At 44.0% G+C, this 15,841-nt stretch overlaps 1 protein-coding gene across 2 annotated transcripts in view; it reads left to right on the top strand.

Annotated features, from left to right (window-relative positions):
* Nucleotides 1-13,178, top strand: part of arfgef3 (ARFGEF family member 3) — a 52,711-nt gene extending 39,533 nt beyond the window's left edge. Inside the window, exons 34-42 of one of the 2 annotated variants that reach the window (XM_085296097.1) lie at nt 1,906-2,037; nt 2,309-2,439; nt 2,668-2,676; nt 3,176-3,394; nt 3,559-3,730; nt 4,840-4,941; nt 5,424-5,806; nt 5,894-6,377; nt 6,590-13,178. In XM_085296097.1, the coding sequence (XP_085152223.1) occupies nt 1,906-2,037; nt 2,309-2,439; nt 2,668-2,676; nt 3,176-3,394; nt 3,559-3,730; nt 4,840-4,941; nt 5,424-5,806; nt 5,894-6,377; nt 6,590-6,781 (1,824 nt within the window). In that variant the 3' untranslated portion in view covers nt 6,782-13,178. The remainder of the gene's footprint in view (nt 1-1,905; nt 2,038-2,308; nt 2,440-2,667; nt 2,677-3,175; nt 3,395-3,558; nt 3,731-4,839; nt 4,942-5,423; nt 5,807-5,893; nt 6,378-6,589) is intronic. The other variant, XM_085296098.1, reaches the window with a different exon arrangement.
* The last annotated feature ends 2,663 nt before the right edge of the window (nt 13,179-15,841 follow it).

Below are 15,841 nucleotides of genomic sequence, written 5' to 3'. Positions count from 1 at the left end.
AACAGACTAAATTGTCAATTCCACTTAGAAACAAAATATTAATTCTAAAAATAAATCTTAGTTTGTTTTACAGAAGAACAGACAAAACTGACTAACTTTTGTCAGTATCAAATAAACTGAGAACTAAAAGGAAATTCTCAATCTCTCCTTGTTGTATAGCTGAGCTTTTCAAACAGTTTTAACAGTTACTTTAGTCTGACAAAAGCCGAATGACGAATTAGCGCTTCCAGTCAGAGACTGAGGCTACGTCCACACGTACACGGGTATTTTTGAAAACGGAGATTTTCCGTTTTCGTTTTAAAAAATAATCCCGTCCACACATAAAGGCAGAAATGAAGGAAAACGCTGCTATGAACATGCCAAAGCAGCAGGTGGCGCTAGATTCCTAACCGTGCAGAAATGTTGGCCAATCAGAAGTCTAGAAGCCTCGGTGGGAAAAAGTAAACAAAGCTGGGGCACAGAAGCAGAACTGAGTCGTATGTGTGGAGGGACAGTAACTGTGTGTATATGTAAGCATTTAAACACTGCAGAGAGTAGAATTAACAGTATTGTAGAAATTCATTTCACCGAAACAATAACGTGGCGCACAGTGTGACGCATGCACCAGTTTATTGTATTTCCAGACTTGTTTTCGGCACAATTTACAGTGCACGCTACTCTGTTTTTTGTCAGACTTGAAATAGCCGAAATACCTTCACACTACGGAGCTTCTATGGCTCTTCCGTTCGACAATCTCTCCGGCATTGGAACCATCATCTGTTTTCTCTTCGGTCACGCTCGGTTGATTTTTCTAGTCGGCACACTCATTTCCTCCATTACGCGCTGGCTCCATTACCCGCTGGCTGCTTCCCAAACAAACACACGTGCGGCTTGGCACTTGTGCTGTACGTAACAAGTCACGCGACGTGACGCTGCGGCTGTGATTGGTTCGGCTCTGCGCTACTTAATTTGGATTGGCTGACCTTTTTTTTTTTTTTTTTTTTTTTTTTTTTTTAGGAGGACAAGAGCGGCGAGGTCTATCGCGATAGCTTAATTTCTCTATCGAGTAAAAGTTATATCGCGATACATATCGTTATCGTACTATCGCCCAGCTCTATATCCCACGTATAACAGCACACTGAAAACAAGTGCATCTCGTTCGCTCAGATTCATACTAATCATTAGCTCTGAAACAAGCAGAGGGCTCCACGTCTTTGTAAAATACGCACTTTGCTTCTCAACGTTGTTTCTAACCTCAGTTAAAACTTCTTTCATTTCCGTCCCATCTTACAGAAATATTGAAGGAAGAGCAGAGAAATTTCAGACATGTTAATAAATGATATGTGACTGTAAATGAAATCCTGAAAAATGCATAGAATCGTATTATGTCTGTAGGACAGTTGGTAACAGGCAGCTTATGCTATGTAGACATCGGTCCTTAATGTGTAGCTTCTGCTCTCAGACATATGAACACGTGGCCTTTGACTGGCTTTATAGAAAAGCTGCTTTTGTTAAAAAGCATTCAGGTCACAGCTGATGTAATGTAATAAACGCTGGCCATACATGTCATTCAGAGGCCGACTGTCACCTGAAATATACCATATAACACAAAACCTGACTGGTGTATGAAGGAAACAGTATGATATTTCCTATAAACAATAGAAGCTGTGCTCCTTGATTAAACACACAGACTGAAAGGTTCATCCTCATTCAGCCAGAGTTTCAGGAATAATGGGCTGTAGTCTCTTCCACAGTATTCCAGTGGAAGAATGAATTTTCTGACGGATCTTCTTCTGGTTTCAAACCTGATTCAGCAGATTTCACTTCCAAGGAGCCAGAGGTTCCTTCAGCGTGACAGCTTTTAGATCGCAAAAGTCTGTGTTTCCCATTTAACCCACACCAGTCTTCCCTGTTTTCTCTCTGCAGAACCTTCTGGCGTGTTTTCACAGCGGCTCGGACAGCTTTTCTGGAGACGCCTGCGAGGTGAAGGTGGCGGCTCCTTCTCATTCACCGTCAGCCGAGGCCGAGTACTGGAGGATCAAAGCTATGGCCCAGCAGGTCAGTGTCACTTCACGTGGCTTCGCTGTGGCTTCGACCTCCAATCGAGAGTCTAGACAGGAAAAAAAATCTCCCATCATCCTGGAGTTTGAAATGTCAGATCCTGAAGTTGAAGTTGTACATAAACTTGTATTTTATCACTTAATACTTACAGAGATCCATCGTGGTAAATGAATATAAACACACGTGTATGGGTAATCTTTCTTTAAGCCTGTCCTGTGGTTTTAACTGTCTGACCTGAGCTTGTCCGCATGTCCTGTTTCTATCCCAGGTCTTTATGTTGGACACTCAGTGCTCCCCTAAGACACCCAACAACAAGGAAGGCTTTGAGCACGCTCAGTCTTGCGTCCTCATCATCGAGCTGCCGTCTGACCAGCAGTCCAATGGACACGCTCAGAAGAGGTGCACATCAAAGCTCTGATCACATGGGTGGTTTATTACTCGTCTGATTGGTTTACATTTCTTAACGAGGCTCTGAAGGTGCCGCATGTTTTCAGTTAGATTTAGGTTTAAATGTGCCTCCTTCTGTGGTCTGTCCTCTTATGTGTGCTCTGTCAGTGACTGTGGGGGAAATGTGCTCTCTGAAGTCCACTAACTCTTTGTGCTTGTCTTTCTGCTGCTGTGTTAAAGGAAAATTGGGTAAGGCTGTTCTCTGTGTGTTCATCAACAACCATTTAAAAGTGTGACAAATGCCCACACGAGGCATGGACAGCATGATCGCCAGTGTTAATCTTAAATGAGCTGCACGATGCACAGACAAGTATGCAATGGCTGATTAGATGTAAACCAAAAATAAAGTTGTAATTAATGCAGCACTCAACCATCAGCACTCAGTCAGCTTCTCGCTTGCAGCTGCATCAACGATACAAGTTTAAGAAGAAGAAGAAGCTCTCCTTGTACATTTGCACTTCTTCACGTTACACCGCAGCCATATTGTGCAGCTCTGTCATTTACATGTTGCACCTGCATCTTTATCCTTTATCCTCTTTATTCATTTGTTTAACATTACAGTGATGCTACAACAGATAAATGAACCATGACTGGAAATGCATCAATGTGTTCAGTGAAATCTTTCTTTATTATGAAGGATTCTTTTTTAAATAAGTAACTGAATGTATGTGATTCGACTGATGTGCAGGATCCCATTCAGGACCATCGTGGTGAGCCTGCTGTCCCACCAGGTTCTGCTCCAAAACCTCTCTGACATCCTGCTGGAAGAGTTTGTAAAGCAGCCTGAAGGTCACGAAAGGGTCACACCTGTGACCTCTGACCCCAGTAAACCCACGGCAGGCTTCCTGCGCTACATCTCTATGACGAATTTAGCCATAATTCTGGATCTGCTGCTGGACTCGTACAGGTTACTGCAGCAAAACATGTCACATATGCAGATGGCAGTGTAGTGTTGATACTGAATCCTGCTAGTTTCCAAACATAGAAACAAAACAAGTTGTTTTTATATTCATGCTTTTTATAATAATGTCAATCAGCTTCAAATGCAGCTGAAAAATCTGTTGTGTGCAGGACGGCGCGGGACTTTGACACTCGGCCGGGTCTGAAGTACCTGCTGATGAAGGTGTCGGGTGTTTGTGGAGCAGCCAATCTTTACCGCCAGTCAGCCATGAGCTTCAGCCTGTACTTCCAGGCCCTGCTGTGTGCCATACTGAGCCAGGCAGACAGCATGACTGCACAGCAGGTGGAAACCAGTCAAGTTAATAATGTTCTTGTATGTTTTTGTCACGCTGCTAATACAGCGCATCCAGATCCACACACTGAGGGGCACAAACATTGTTCCAGGCTTTTGTAGCTTAGAAGTAGCCAACAATTAGCAACCACACTGCAGCTCTTTTATAGTTTCACAGGGACCTGCTGTCACTTCTAGAGCATCGCTAATGCGTTCAGATGATTTGGGACAAAATTTTGTTATCGTAAAAGCCACAGAGAGTTATCACCCGAGTGGTCACTTCCACTCAGCTCTATAAAGCCTTATCACTTATTTGAGCTTATCGTTTCACAGCTCAGTTCACTGTTCCAGTTCACTCTCACTGCTGGAAACTGCTTTTCATTATCCCACCTCGTGCTGCTGCTTAGCACCAAACGCACACAGTTAGAAGGTAACTGGTGAAAAGTTGGACCAGAAGGTTCAGACGCACGCCCAGCAAAACGACCAACACCAGCCAGGCCGCCCTGTTGATCATATCACTTCTAAAGGAGCCAAATGCACAAGTTTTTGATTCGATGACAGTCATTTCATAAACACATTTTGTAACCATGACCTGTAAATAACATTTAAACCACTGATGTAGAGCTGAATTTAAAATCTGTGTCATGGCGCGCTGCATGGGAGGAACGGAGCTGAGCAGGCAGTGAGCTGGACGCCTGCCCAGCTTTTATTTTGGAACTTTTTTTCAAACATGTCTTGGACGAATGTTCATGAAACGATTTTTCACTGTGCAGGAAAACATCTTCACATATACGATGTTTCTTGATTTCTATGATTTTCTTTTGCTGGGATTATTTAAATGCACAGCTCCAGATTTAAAATGCACTTTTGTGTATTTGGTAGGTCGAATGAAAGAAGCGCGGAGCAGGTATTTGATATGTCTGGAGGAACGATGTTCACAAAAATAACATTTTCATTTCATTTATTATTTTTTATTCTAATGCATATTTTACCAACCAGACACAGCAGTCATATTAACCTCTCAGCAGACACAGAATCACTGGTGATAACCGTCGTCACCGCTAACAGACGAGCTCGTCACTAGTTATCTGTTTGACATCTGAACCTGTCGCCGTGTTCAGGTAAAGAGGATCCTGTACGAGGAAGAGGAGGGGAGCTCAGACTCCTCTCATCCTGGTTCCGCCTCCTCGGAGGATGAAGACATATTTGAAGAAACCGCACAGGTAACACATGCACACACACATGTTGGGTATTCATATCTTGTGGGGACATCTAATTGACATAATTCTTTCCCTAACCATCAAAAATGAATGCCTAACCCTGAGCCTAAACCTAACGATAACCCAACTGTAACCCTGACGCTAAAATCACATCTTGAGTCTCAAAAATGCCTTCAAACTCGTGGGGACACTTTTGTCCTCACAGGTGACTGTTGGTCCCCACAAAGATGTGTAAACAGGTACACACACACACATACACACAGCTTCTGATTGGCAGCGTTACTGTAAAGAATTGTGAAACATTCAAATGTGATGAGAGGCCACTCAGAGGGGCTGACAGGTGACCTCAATCTAGAATTAAAGCAGCGGCCTTGGATTAGTCGTGCTGCTGCTCTTTTCATCCATTATTCATTTTTTCTCTTCAATCCTCAGAGGCTTTTCTAAACTTTTGACCCTCCTCGTAATATTTGTGTCTTATCTGGCAGGTCAGCCCCCCTCGCGGCCGGGATAAGCGTCACCCGTGGCGAGCTCCAGTCCCTTCACTCAGCGTGCAGCCGGTGGGCAGCGCCGACTGGGCCTGGCTGGTCAAGCGGCTCTACAAGCTGTGCGTGGATCTGTGCAACAGCTACATTCAGATGCACCGTGACCTGGAGAGCATGCTGGAGGAGACTGCTCTGCTGAGGGGAAGTGCAGGAGGAGACCATGTGTTCTTCCTGCCTCTCTTCCAGTCCGAGACTTCGACCCCGACCTCAGCAGGCGGGCTTTCAGCGAGGGAGACGCCCTCAGAGGAAGGCGGGTACAGGTGTCAGACAACAGACGTGAGCTCAGCGTCACCGGGGGACACACCGACGCCAAGTCCAGGATTCAGGTTGGAGATCACGCATATTAATGTGTGCTTTGTGAAGGCTGTTTAGTCACCCGTCATATAAAAGCTGCCGCTCTCCTCTCCCCACAGCTGCACAGGCAGTCTGTCCAGTCAGTTCCGGACTGGATGCGAACGGAGGGACTCCAACATAACAAGCAGCTCGGTTGGAGGGATTCCTGGCAGCGCTGGCCCGGGAAGGAGAAAGGAATGGTGGGAAAGTGCTGGAAACAAGCTATACACCATTGCCACGGACAGAACGATCAGCAAGCTGATGATGGAGTATAAACGCAGGAAACATCAGCAGCAGCAGCCGCAGCAAAGCCACGTCAACCTGTTCATGAAAGAGCAGGGCCGGGCGGCGGCAGGAGGAGGCGGCATCGGGGAGAGGAGGGGCCCAGTAGAGCCGCAGAGGCCCCCGCAGAGGCCTCAGCAGCTGGTGGACCAGCAGGGGCCCTCTCTGAGGCACTCGGTTAGTGCGGGGCCGGAGGTGCTGAGGCAGGAGAAAAGGCCGCGGTCGGGGTCCACCATCAGCTCCCACAGCATCTCGCTGAGAGACTCTGAGGCTCAGATACAGGCGAGTGTGTGTGTGTGTGTGTGTGTGTGTGTGTGTGTGTGTGTGTGTGTGTATTCATATCTTTGTGGGGACCAACAGCCTCATGTGGACCAAAATCCTTGTCCCCACAAGTTTGAAGGTCCCCTGTTTAAACCCTCTCGTATAAAGAAAGTTGGGTAAAAGTGAGGTCTGCATCTGCTTGTGAACTGATGTCTGTGTTCCTCCCTCTGCAGGCCTGGACCAACATGGTCCTGACCCTCCTGAACCAGGTCCTCCTACTGTCTGACTCCTCATTCCTGGCGCTCCAGCCGGCGCTCTACCCCTGCCTCAGCCAGCTCTCCTGCCACGTGACCGACGCCCGCGTTCGCCAGGCCCTGCGCGAATGGCTGGGCCGGGTCGGCAGACTCTATGACATCATTCTGTGATGTCGCAGCGATGAAATGCAAAAGCAGCGGCCGGAGGCTGCAAAGTGTCGGTCAGTGAGGGACATAAACAGATGAAATCAGAAATGCTGCCGTAGATTTTAGGAGCTGATGAATGATCGATGGTCCTCGCCAACATTTTGTTGTCAGGCAGTCATTAAGTGACATCAGTATGAAGGATTTGTTTCCTGATGAAGGATACGGTATGAGGAATAAAAATGTAACAGGCTTCTCTATATTATTTGAAATGTTTCTCAGTAAATGTGCCGTCTGTGCTCTTGTTACTTGGTTGAACTGTTTCCTGAACCCTGAACAGTGCAAAGAAACAAACACGGAGCTCTTAAATGTCATCTATGAGTTCTCAGTTTTTGAAGACTGATTGGCCGAATCCTAATTTTGGTCCAGCATTGTCATAAAGTCTCAACACGACAATCACAGAGGCTTTTGATAATATTTCCTCACCCTCGTGCTTCATTCGTGTCAGTGACTTCCAGGGGTTTTTAACACCCATGAAGAAGCAGCCATGTTTACATTCTTTGCATTGTTGCATCTCTTCATACGCTCGTCTCTATAACCTCTGTCATACTCTGTCACCACATACACGTTGTATTGCTCCGTAGCGCCACAGGTGGTCCAAACAGCTCTCCCCGGTGCCCGTTTGGATGCTTTAATCCTTTTTACAACCTGCTGCAAATTTACTTCCAGCTCATTTTTCACTCCCTTTTCCACAAACCCACATTGTATCCAGATGAGATTAGATGATGAGAAAACTGCCTGCTGGCTCTTTGGGAGGGGGCGTGTAGGGAGCTAGAAGACAAATGGTAGCGATGTATTCAGTGACGCCTGCGCTGTTGCTGCAGCGACTCTTACAGATGGTCTGGTGATGTCTGGGCACACAAATCCCATCTGATCACTTGCAAATAACAGCGCAGTCCTAAAGGTCCTATTTGAGAAACAAATCTGATTTGCCTGCTGTCTGAATAAAGCCCATGTCTCAGCTCAGCAGGTTTCTGAAAATCTCCACAGTGCTGAAGACGGGACCATAAACAAGCCAGTGAAATCCTGGAGATCACAAAGGTTCAGCTTAGAACTTTATTTTTATCCTGTTTTCCTTCTCAGAGTTCGGAGCGAGTGCTCATTGATCCTGATCACATGTGGCTCAGAGGTCTGTTTAAGCCTTCTGACATGAGTATTAATTATTTTAATCAAAGACGGCGCTCGGTGTGTGTTTTGATGTTTCATGCCAGCCGCATGTCCTTTTTCATATCATCTATTTATGCAAATATTTATTTGAAATATTTACTGTGTTGATAATATTTTTTTGCATATATGTGCTTGGAGCCTATTGGCTGTGACTGAAGGGGAAACCCTGAGTCTGACCCCACTGTCAGTGTTTCACCCCCCACCCCACAGGGGAAACCTGTATCCTTAAGCTTTTCCAACATTGTTGCTAATAGAGAGCAGGGGGTTGGTGACAAAGCCGCTTAATGAGAGCATCGTGTTTAACATCATCAGTAACTCATTTTTAAGTGACCAAAGAATTCCAATCGCCAAACGGAGGATTCACGATGTCTTTTGTATGGCGGTGCCTTCACATGACTTTATCAGTCTTCATATTCTGTTTGTCACCATGTAACGTGTCTCAGTGTGGTTATATATGTGCGCCGATAACTTTCAGGTTAAAGTGAATGTTTTTGTCCTGCATCTAAAACAATACAAGAAAAGTTCAATAATAATCAACACCTGTCCTTTCAGCTCCTTACTGTCTATGATATTTAAATAACAGTCTTATCATTATTACCCTCTTATCATCAGTCATTTCCAAGAATAATGCCACATCTCTCACCTGGAAACCAACAGATGGATGAAAGTTTTGCCATCAGGTGCGTTTAGATCACGGAGAAAGAAACGTACTCCGAGCACGGAGTCAGCAAACTGAATGAACGTGCATTATCTCACTTTCACTAGTCCAGTTTGCCTCGATGAGCTATAACTCTGCTGACCTCCATTCATGTGCATTTCAGGACAGATTATGAATGAATGAATGAAGAGAGTGCTGAACTGACGCTAACTTCAGCGGCTCGGCCCGTATCGAGGACAGGCGGGTGGGGCGGGGAGGGCGGCAGCATCTGATGCTCCTAAGAAGATTTACTCTCCTTTTTTCACCCACTTTGTCTACAGCGGAGACTCTTTCAGTGTTATTTGCTCTCTCTTCACTTGCTTCCTCACTTTGTCGGTCGCCTCATTCTCTCCTTTGTGCCAGCTGTCACCTCCTCCCTGGCAGCAATGCTTCCACTGGATGCTCCAAAAAAGCAAGCAGTCAGTGCCAAGCTGGGTCCTAATTTGATGCTTTAAAGTCATCAGCTTTTCCTGCTTTAGAAGCCGGAAAATCTTAAATCAACAACAGAGTTTTAAAGCTCACCGTCTTTATTTAATACAGGCTGGAACCAGTCACTGAGATCTTAAACGACTGCTGTTTCTGTTGCTTTGCTTTAACATGTGTTTAATATTTATGTCATGTGGCTTCATTAGCTTTTGTTGCCACAGACGAGGCGTCGAGGAACCGGACAACTCTAAAACCAAAGTGATGCCAAAGAATTCTTGTTGAAGAACTCATTTTACATTTTATTGAGACGTGAATTTCTTAACTCCAGGGAGAGAAAAGGGAACAGCTGCTGGGTGTGGTTGTATACGTTTTGTCCCTCTTATGGGACAGCCTGTTAGGCTAGTGATACTGTAGGAGCCACAACCACACGGGCACGCATACTCTCAACTTTCTATTCTTACCCCCAGCTACAGGAACTATAACCTGTCATCCCCTGTGAAGGAGATGTTTGTGCCTGTCAGTCGGCCTCTGCTACAGTGAACTCATCTCTTTAACGTAGGTGAAGCTCAAAGACTATAATCCACCCCAGCACGTGGTGCTGCATTATTGTGGACAACTAATGCTACAACCAGACAGACTCTTCCTATTGGAATCCTTTTTACCTTAGACTCAAGTTATACATATACAAGCAACCGTCTGGGAGTCCCAAACAGTTGATTATGTTCTTTTGGACATAGTGCTGCTAGTTTCAGTCATTACACAAATATAGGATTAAGGAAACCTGCAGTCAGCTGAGACTGAAGAAGTCACCTGGATGATGACGAAATGTCTCTCCCACTAAAGACGTCCAGATGAACAGAATCAGCTTTTTGGGATTTACTCACCTGGATGATGGAGCGTGCATCAAGACAACCCCCTGGGTGCTTCATGGTTGATTTTTGCCACCCTATCACACACACACAAAACCTCCGCAGATGAAAAATGAAGCCAATGCTGCAGTTCTTCTTCTGAGTCCTTGCAGACTGTGATTAAATGGCCCACTTAACAGCAGATGTTTAAAGCCTGCCACAAAAGACTGTCTTGTCTCTTGTTTGGTTCCCTCCCCGAGAGCTGCTCTGCATGGGGTGAAGACTTAAACGTTATTTGGGGATAATTAAGGACTCGACCGCTTTGATGCTGGTTTCACTTCCAGTAATTGGGAGTCACTGAGCCAGACCTCTCGCCTGTGCTGTTGGTGTCTTTCAAAGAATTTCCAGTGAAAAAAAAAATAGGACTTAGCTGTACAGCTTTTAATCTTAAAAGTCCTGCCAAGAGTCTCCTCCAGTTAAAAATCTCCCATCCTCCTTGCCTGTGAGGTGCAGAGTCCACTACAGGTGCACCTTGTTAATCAAGCACACTAGTGTATGCACTTCTGCACTTCTGGCTCCACCTGCACAGAGACTGCTACAATGCTTGGTTTGAGGCTTCAGAATGTGAGTTTGCACGTTTTAAATGAGGTGGCTAAGTCAATTTTTTTTACACGCATTGTTGATGTGATTGTGTATTTATGGACCTCAGCTCATCCATGAGAAACAAGAAAACATTAAACAAAATTCAGTTTTATTCTTTGTCTTTAACCCGAGCCCTGCATCAGAATGCAGAATATCGACAGCATCGGTTGGAAGGTCGTGCTCTAATTCCGGCCTCCTTCTTGTGGGGCTGCTACGTTGCAGCATTAGCACGTCTCGCCACTCTGTTGTGTCTCAGCTGACTTTGCTGTCCCTCAGCCCCTCCCGGTGTCCCTGACCCGTCCCCATTTGTCCCTGTTGTTCGAGGGCGAGCAGCAACTGGACAGATGTTGTGGGCCATCAGTGTGATCAGCAATAGTGAAGGGAAAGGATTTAGTGGGTGTTAAAGCTGTGACAGTGTTTCCATCAGCTGATGTGTCAGCGTCATGCAACGACACCGCACCAGCAGTTTGTGCTGATGGCGCCCGTGCTCCTCTAGGTGTTTGCTCTGATTGGTTCTCTGCTTTCACTTTGCCCACGACATTATTTGTAACGCCGAGTCCAGAGATTAATCTTTTGTCTGCGTTTTTTACTTTTACAGCCAACGTACATTTGAAATGTTGAGCTGAGATTAAGAGGGCTTGAACCACAGTCGCTGTGGCTGCTGCTCAGTGCAGCTCATCGCCACAACAAACTTTATCTGCACTCTAAGCAGATTTGATGCTCTTGGGTAAACTCGCTGCTGACAAGAAGCTGCAAATCCGTCTACGTGTTCCACGAGTCTTTGTTTGATTCTAAGCTCTTATTGCTTTCTGATTCAAGATACTGACAGCTCCTTCTTCTCTCCAATTCCTGGGAATTTGTAATATTGTTTCTACTATTGATTTACAGTAAAATCAACACATTGGTGACTTTATTGAGGGATTACTGATGGAAGAGGCAGTGCCTTACTGCATTCACTTTCCAGAGATCAGATTGAGACAAAAAAAAAGAGAAAACATTGTTTGGAGAACTCAGTATACGTCTGAGTGATTTGGCTGACAGTTTAAAGACCGACTCCCTTGTTTGTCTGAGAAATGTACACATATCTAAGGCTTGAGCTTTCAGGGCATCTGGGTGATTGACTGAGAGCGTAGGAGTAAAAGCAGCTTTGACTATTCTGTCATTTTGTCTGACACGGATGGACAAAGTTTCTACGCGACCCAGACATCTGACACAGTTTCCACAGTGAAAGGTCATATGACAGAGGAAGTCATGAGAACATACAGAAACAGAAAAATATAAAAGAATAATCAAATAAAAGTTCTTAGATGTGTACTTTGCAGAAATATTGTGTCGGTAAATGTTTGAATTTGATTAGTTTTTAATTTTTGATGGACAATCGTGGTAAAGATTTGGGTTATGTGTTTGCATTTTTTTAAAAAAATGCAAAGTCAGGCTTTATCAGGTTTTTGGGGCCGAGATGATGGTAAAGAAGACAGCATAAATTTGTCTTTAAGTCCCGGCCATTAGAGCAGAAATGAGATTTGTTATTTTCCTCTGCGTTTGTTTTTATTTGGTTTCATTGCTCTGTCCTGGGACCTCCTCACTCTTCTGTGTGCATAGACAGAAAGCCAGAGTGTCTGTAACATCAGACTTGATCAATCAGGAGGAGCTGGGGTAGAGTGGGTTCCAAAGCAGCTTGCAGATATGCAGCAGATGTGGGTGTAGATAACACATTCAACTGACAAATCTGACACGGTGTGCTATTTATGCTGTTTGAGGAGTAATCAGGAGATGATCAGAAGGAAGAAAAACATAATTACTGCTCACAAAGACAAAGCCACTAATATGGTTTCTGGTGCTTCATTTAACCAGTCATTGGCCGTTGAAGTGTGCAGTCTTGCCGCTGTGATATTTCCTGTGAAAATGTTTGCAGTTTCTTCTACACTGATGGAAAAGAGGTTAAACTGAACCAGATGTTGGCATCAACAAACTTGAAGCTGTCAGAAAAAGTGGATCTACTGTGTAAACTTGTGTTGATCTTATCATTTGACTCTGACATTAACCAAATGGTTGGTGTTTGATTTCATATCCTGTGTTCCAGAGACCAGGTGGTCTACATATATTTTCTTTCTCTCACTGAAGATCAGTTATGGCTACTGTCTATAAATGCTTACAAAGTAAACAATCACCACCAGAGAAAATGGTAAAAGTCTTTGTTTGACTGATGGTACAAATATAAAACACAACCGTGGGTGTCCCTGCAGGTGAAGGTGCAAAGTCTTTACGATGTGACTTCAGGCTCTCTGCTCATTCACTCAGGTTGTTTTGTCCGTTTGCTTCCTTCACTGACCTCAGATGCTCTGCTGCCCGACCTGTGAGCGCCGGCTCTGCTAATGTCGTGACTGTGATTTCTAAAAGTGCATTTTTTTCTGCTTTTGATATTAAAGAACAGCAGCTGTAAGATTTTCTCCTGGTGTTTCTAACCTGCTCTGGCTTCTCTCTTCTGTCCCGAGCGCAGCTGTGTAAGTGCTGTAAGTTGTAAAGTGCTTTCTCTGCAGGCTTGTCTGCTCTGTGTTGCAAATTAAAAGCAGTTTGCCCCAAATGTTTGGCATTGTGTTTTATATCTGATGATGATGATCAAATGCACTCCAAAGTTTGGATGTCTTCAATCCAATCTGAAAGTGATGATTTTAACAGTAAAAAGGATTTTTGTGCAGAATAAACAAAACCAGCTGTAATGTTTTAGTTACGGAGCTTAGGGGGATTTTTTGATTTTGTTATTGCTGACGGTTTGGCTTTGGTTCCATTTGCACATTGTTGGAGTCTGTGTGCTAAGCCGAGCTGACACACTGCGATTTGCTGAATACATGAAAGTGGTATTAGAGCTGTCCTTGCCAAAAGATCAAAACGGTTGGAGATTTATAGAACAAGGCTCACAAATTAGTGAAACCTGTTTATATATACGCTGTATGTTTAAGTTATATGCCAGAAGCATTCACTCGTCTGCCTTCAAACACATATGAACTTGACTGACATCCCATTCTTAACCCATAGAGTTTAATGGAAGGTTTGGGAATGTTTATGGGAATTTTTCACCATTCTTCCAGAAGTGCATTTGTGAGTTCAGACACTGATGTTGGACGAGAAGGCCTGGCTTGTATCAGGTTGAGGTCAGGACTCTGCGCAGGCCAGTCAAGTTCAGCCACACCACGCTCGCTTATCCATGTCTTTATGGACCTGCTTTTGTGCACTGGTGCGCAGTCATGTTGGAACAACAAGGAGCCATCCCCAAACTGTTCCCACAAAGTTGGGAGCATGAAAATGTCCAAGATGTCTTGATAAGCTGAAGTATTAAAAAAAAACCCACTTTTTTTCTGGCAAACCCAAACCCCGACTCAGATTGGCAAACAGATTTGTGATTCCGGAGAACATGTCTCCACTGCTCTGGAATCCGCTGGCAGCAGGACCAATCGCTTCCACTTTGTTATAACACCACTGACAACTGACTGTGGAATATTTAGGAATGAGGAAATGTCACGACTCGACTTGTTGCACAGGTGGCATCCTATTACGGCACCATGCTGAAATTCACTCAGCAGTCTGCATGCAGAGGTGTTTTATACACCTCTGCTCACGGAAGTGATTGGAACAACTGAATTCAATGATGTGAATGGGCGAGTCAAGACTTTTGCCAATATAGTGTATTTGTGAGGATTATAAATGTGCCTCTTTTACCTTTCTAAGAGTAATATTAATTGGAACTAATACTGGCTGACCATATGAAAGCATGTGTCTTTTGCCTGAGACGGTCATACCATAACCAGGTGGTTTGCCTTCTTGCTGTAGTTGTTGTGGTTGTGACTTCAATTCTCCTAAACCTTTGTTTTACTGAAAATGAAATATTCATTCATTCATTCATTTTGCATGTGAAAGCGTATTTTCTGCCTGGTATTTAGAAGAAAACAGATGATACCCCATCATTAAAAGACAGTTTCCAAAGTTACAGAGTCACATAAATCCATCCAAAAGTTACTTTCATTCAGTTTATATAGCGCCAAATCTCTACACTTGCCTCAAGGTGCTTTATTTTGTAAGGTAGAGACTGTATTGGTCCCCTTTTAGACCCATTTACTTTGAATACAACACAGCCACATACACAACTGTGTTGTGTGAAGAAGTTGCCCCCCCCCAAAAAAAAAGTGTAGTCCTACCAATTTAACCATGGACAGAAACATAAATAACAGCATTTTATACCACAATAAATTGTTTAATGTCTCAATTGAAAACATTAACTATTCATCTTGCTTTTCCTCTTTTTCTTCTTTCCTAAGAGTTTCAGTTCCAAAATAATCCTGCAGTTTTAAGAAAACCTGAACAAAAGTTGTATGGAAATGTGGAACTTGGTTGAGAATGGCGTGCTATGACTATTGGCAGCAGCCCTGTGACAGACTGGCGACCTGTCCAGAGTGTACCCTGTCTCTTGTCCTGTGCTAGCGGGGATAGGCTCCAGCCCCCCCGCGACCCTGACAGGGATAAGCGAAGAGGATGGATGGACTATTGGCAGCGATTTATTGTACAGTTTTTACCAAACCTGTAAACCCGTGATATACTTTCCTCTTCCACACTTTTAAATGACTTGTAAATTGTCTCAAAGTGTGTAAAACCTTTCTCAGACTTACTTTATATCCCAGAAATGTTGAGAAAAGTTTCATCAGATCACAAAGATTTTTCACTTTTGGTCTTCTTGATATTCACAGAAAAAGTGATTCCCCCGAGCACTCTGAGTGACAGAGAGTCATCCACTGGAGTTAAAGCTTCCTGATTGCCTCACTCTTTACACCGATCATTTGAATGTATCCACTACACACCCAGTGAGACACATTATGTCAGATTTTCTTTGTTATTGCTTATCTGGACCTTTCAAACAATCGACACAGTCATTACTGTTAAACAGCAACAATCTTACTACATGTAAAAATCATTCAAAGTGTTGATTTTAGCTTCTGATGGCTCCTCGTTGCTCTCACTGACTGAAATTTCTTTGTCAGTGTGTCAGCGAGCGTTAAATATTCAAATAATATGTAATGAATGCTTGTGAGTTAATTATAGATGCAAAAAAATAGAGTGCTTACTGTCTACTGTTCTCTAACTCATCTACTTTGCTTATTTACTTAATTGTGTTTGGAACCGTAAATGCAGTTTTTTCCTATTAGTTTATACATCTTATCCTTCAACACAGATTTGTAACGTCTCCTAATGCATATT

The sequence above is a fragment of the Mchenga conophoros genome, linkage group LG13 (genome assembly GCF_057382185.1).
Source record: "Mchenga conophoros isolate Kocher_MC1m ecotype Shallow Benthic linkage group LG13, M_conophoros_male_GT1.1, whole genome shotgun sequence".
Lineage (NCBI taxonomy): Eukaryota > Metazoa > Chordata > Actinopteri > Cichliformes > Cichlidae > Mchenga > Mchenga conophoros.
The sequence above is the reverse complement of the archived record's forward strand: the minus strand, read 5'-3'. Positions and strand labels throughout refer to the sequence as shown.